Source organism: Triticum aestivum, chromosome 7B (assembly GCF_018294505.1).
Source record: "Triticum aestivum cultivar Chinese Spring chromosome 7B, IWGSC CS RefSeq v2.1, whole genome shotgun sequence".
NCBI classification, from domain to species: domain Eukaryota; kingdom Viridiplantae; phylum Streptophyta; class Magnoliopsida; order Poales; family Poaceae; genus Triticum; species Triticum aestivum.
Genome location: NC_057813.1, coordinates 631,349,904 through 631,354,069, shown reverse-complemented (window position 1 = coordinate 631,354,069; position 4,166 = coordinate 631,349,904). Strand labels below are relative to the sequence as shown.

At 44.5% G+C, this 4,166-nt stretch overlaps 1 protein-coding gene across 1 annotated transcript; it reads right to left on the bottom strand.

Moving 5' to 3' along the window:
- On the bottom strand, positions 1–1,252 carry LOC123162767 (uncharacterized). The gene has a single exon (XM_044580530.1). It carries the CDS (start codon positions 1,248–1,250, stop codon positions 138–140), a length of 1,113 nt encoding a protein of 370 aa, XP_044436465.1. The 5' UTR covers positions 1,251–1,252; the 3' UTR covers positions 1–137.
- Positions 1,253–4,166: the final 2,914 nt, after the last annotated feature.

The following is a 4,166-nucleotide window of genomic DNA, read 5'->3' as shown; positions in this document are numbered from 1 at the left end:
GATAGACCAGAAGCGCTCACAAATTATCCCCCAATCCAATCAACCAAAGAATAGTCTCTAGCTCTAGCTAGCAAATCAGTCGATGATCTGTCTTTCTAAGTGGAACTTGGATCTCTCAGTCTAACTGGAACTGCAATCTAAGCATCCTTGTTGAATTTCACTAACTCATCATGATCAACTATGTCCGGCAAAGAGTCCCACGCCGGTTCTTCCCCCTCCGTCTCCGCTGGCTTGTCAAATATTTTCATGAATTGGTCCATTGGAATGCTGAAATTATCCTCCGGCCCGTCCTCATCATGCTGCTGCTGCTGGTACTGACCAAGAACGCTGGCTGCCCCCATGGAGTTCTGTCCCTTCTCGCTGTCGTCATAATGAAGAGGACCCGCCGACGACATTATGCCATCCATGAAGTTTTGGCCGTCGTCGTCGTCGTCGCCGCCGTAATGAGGAAGAGGCGAGGGCAAAGGCGGCAGATCCGACGCCTGTGGCGGCTCAACTTGCTCTTGCCGGAGACCACGGACACTACCCGGCGGCATCAGCGCGGCGGCCGCGGCGAAATAGTCTGCCGGGACAGGCTTCTTGTTCCCCTCCGTCAGGCCGTCCTCCCCGTAGACTTCCCTCAGGCCCTCGGGGCGCGGCGTGACATAGAGCTTGTGGAGCGCGGGCACGCCCTTCCTGCCGGCGCCCCTGTCCATGTCGCTGGTGAACTCCTGCATGAGCCACGGCGTCTTGCGCTTCTTGGACGGGGGCGGGGGCACGTAGTAGAAACCGAAGCAGTTCTTGCGCCCGCCCTCTTCGCGAAGCTCCTCCTTGCTCTGCTCCACCCGCCAGAACCCGCCGGTCCGGACGCTGCGGTCGGCGCGCTTGTTCTTGGCCGCGCTGCACGGGCTCTGGAACTTGCTCTCGCCGAGGAACCACCACGTGTGCTTGCCGTCGCGGGCGCTGGCCGGCGGGTGCAGCCGCTGCAGCGCGTAGGGGTCGTTGTCGTACATGTCAGCGTGGAAGATGAACCCCCGCGCGTCCGGCATCTTGTCGTCGCCGGCGATCCACCGGTTGAGGAACCCCATCCTGTCCGCCTTCGTTGGGTTGAAGTAGACGCCAGGAGGCAGCGGCGGCGGCTGCTTGACTTCGTTCAACCCACTTGGTACGGGCGGAGGCGCCATGGACATGGAGCTGCTGGCTCCGGCTCCGGCGTCGGCGGTGGTGGAAGTTGATCTCTTGACTGATTTTCTCGCTTTCGTGATGGCCATGATTTCTTAGCTAGCTGTGTTTGAGGAGGGATTGGATTGATCGGTGGGCTGGGATTATATAGTGTGGAGACGACGCGCTTCCTTCTGAAATCGGATTCGCCTCATCGTCCCAAGCTGTAATCGGACATTCGGCCTGGAGACGGAACAGAGCAGTCGATGCGCTTCCCGCGCGATTTCTGTTTCCCGCCTTTTGCGGAAACTCGTGTTCCCCCTTCGCCTCGTTGGGCCTGGCCCAACAACCGTCGCATATACTCCTACGCATATTCGCGTTACTATTTTTTTCTTTTGTCTCAAAAGAGAAGTTACTATTTTTCCTTGTACCTTCTCAACTTCCTTCTGATAGTTGTGACCAGATACTCTCATTTATAATTCTAATGAATGGTCTTTCCAGGAATTATTACTCACCTGGTTCAGCAAGCCTATATTTTGATGGCCGGTCAATTGGTGTGAGACCGATGAGAGTATATATTGAGCAGCCGAAGCTCATTCACCTACTTTTCCGCACAACCATATCAGGCCTATATTAAGGTAGCGTCAATTAGTTTGGATCAGAGGGAGTAATATTTTTCTATTTTAATATGGTACTCCCTTCGATCCATATAATTTGTCACCGATTTAGCACAAAGTTATACTAAATCTACGACAATTAATACGGATCAATGTGAGTAGGATTATGGAGCTCATGAGGCCTTGTCTCTTGCAGCTTAAGGGCGATCTAAGCAAGAGCTGAAAAGAGGTGTCTCTGCCTCTATGTTGGGAAGAAGCCATTCAAATTCATTCTTGATTTCACAAAGGGATTCAAATCATTGGTTTTGAACTTTATCTATGGCAAGAAAGTGTTTATGGAGATCCCTCCTGAGAATACATCATTGACTGTAGGCATTCCGTAACCCGGTACATTATTCAGTAATTAACTTCAAGTTTGTGGTTACTAAAGATTTCTTGCTACGTTCATGCCAGAAATGTGGGAATGCGTGTTTGGGCATCCTCAAGGATCTCAACATTGTTGGAGGTAGGAAGTTTAGACATAACAACCAAGCAAAATGGTTTCATAAGCCATGAGCTCTCTCAAATCATGTACAAAAGAATGATGTTACTTTTCTCTTGTTGCAGATATTACGGTGCAGGAGCAGGATTAGCTGGTGATATATACTCCCTCCATCCGGAAATACTTGTCATCAAAATGAATAAAAGGGGATGTATCTAGATGTATTTTAGTTCTAGATGCATCCCTTTTTGTTCATTTTGATGACAAGTATTTTCGGACGGAGAGAGTAATAATGAGAGAGGCCAAATTGGATGGATCCATGCACCCTATGATAGAATCCCCAAGTTCGGGTCTTCTATGACCATTTCACACACCTGAACATACATACCCTTAATTATTTTATGTTTATTCAAACAGCGAAAATACTATTCATGGATTTGAGGAAGGCTATGTTTGGCCCCAATTCCCCAACATCTTTGGTATTCAGAACGAAGAGTGTGCATCTAACTACCGTTCAAACAAAAAATGGTTAACAAGGGAAGGCCATCGGGTTGATAGAAGGACATAAATAATCATCCCATGGAGGCTCTATACGAAGTTAGGACTAAGGAACGTGTATTGTTAAGAAAAGATAAAAAATATACTAGTATGTAATCATTGCCATGTGCATATGGAATATATAACTGTTTCGTTCTTATGAAGCTCTATGTTATTACTTATTATGTTTACTTGGGATGTTTTATGGATCATATGGAAGGTGATGAATGGATAATGCAATAGCAGGGTTAACCATATTATCAAAGTGATTAACTCCATCAATAAACTTTACCCGGGAAAGTTCTGAATTATTACTAATGCAATTTCTTATGCGAGTCCGAGCTATATTTGGTTTATTCATAGTATATACCTTCTATGGATCCATTTATTTATTTTATAATTTAGATTTTATAATATCTTTTTTCAAATGGAGAACTTTTTTATCAAGTAAAAAAATATAGTTGTCCATATAATTGTGGTTATATAGATATTTTTCCATACTAGGATCTTTAACCTTGGTGTAAGAGGGTTAACCGAACTAACAAAGTTTTTTTATAAGGGTGTTATTGGTGACTCAAGGTTTGATCCTACAAGATGAAGCACAAATTAGGTTAGTTCTTGATCAGGTCAGTGAGTAAAACTGAGAATTAATCTATTCATTGGGATGTTGCTTTGTTAAAGAAAATTTGAAGCGGAACATTGGCTTATTTTGAAGCAGGACATATTTTTGTCATTTATTTAGAGTGAATTCCCAAATGATAGATTGCTAAATGCGTTTAAAACTGACAAAATTCACGTTGAAGGGGTAGTCCGGATAAAAACTGCTAAATGAAGTAATTTTTGTAAAAAAATCCAAAGTAATCCATTGTTTTTAATCATATCATCTATACTCACTCGGAAGTGTTTGGCCAAGTGATTTTTTCCTTTTGTGCTCTTCATGACCCCCTTTTACTTTGTGTCATGGAGTGTTGTCATCACTAAGTCAAACACCAGGTAAAGGGTATTGGTTGTTAGTGGCTGCAAGACAATGTTAGAGGCCGTGTAACAAGGCTTTAAGCGGATGTCGCCTCATGGGGTCGTGTTAGGGAGGCCATGTGTGAATTGCTTTACTTCAAAGACAGTGATAGTAGCTTTTATAGTTCTAAAAATTTGCCTACCTAGAATGATAGGTGCAATAGGATCTTCAGGCATATCAACTATAACAAGCTCAATAATAATGGGGCAATCATTAATTTGAATGATTACTCCATGATTAATTCCTACTGGTTGTGTAAAGATAGAATTGACCATGTTCAACTTAATCTCGCTATTAACATAAGGGCCAACACTGAGTCTATCATAACGGACTTAGGGATAGTAGAAACACTAGCACCCGTAAAGCATTGAATTTA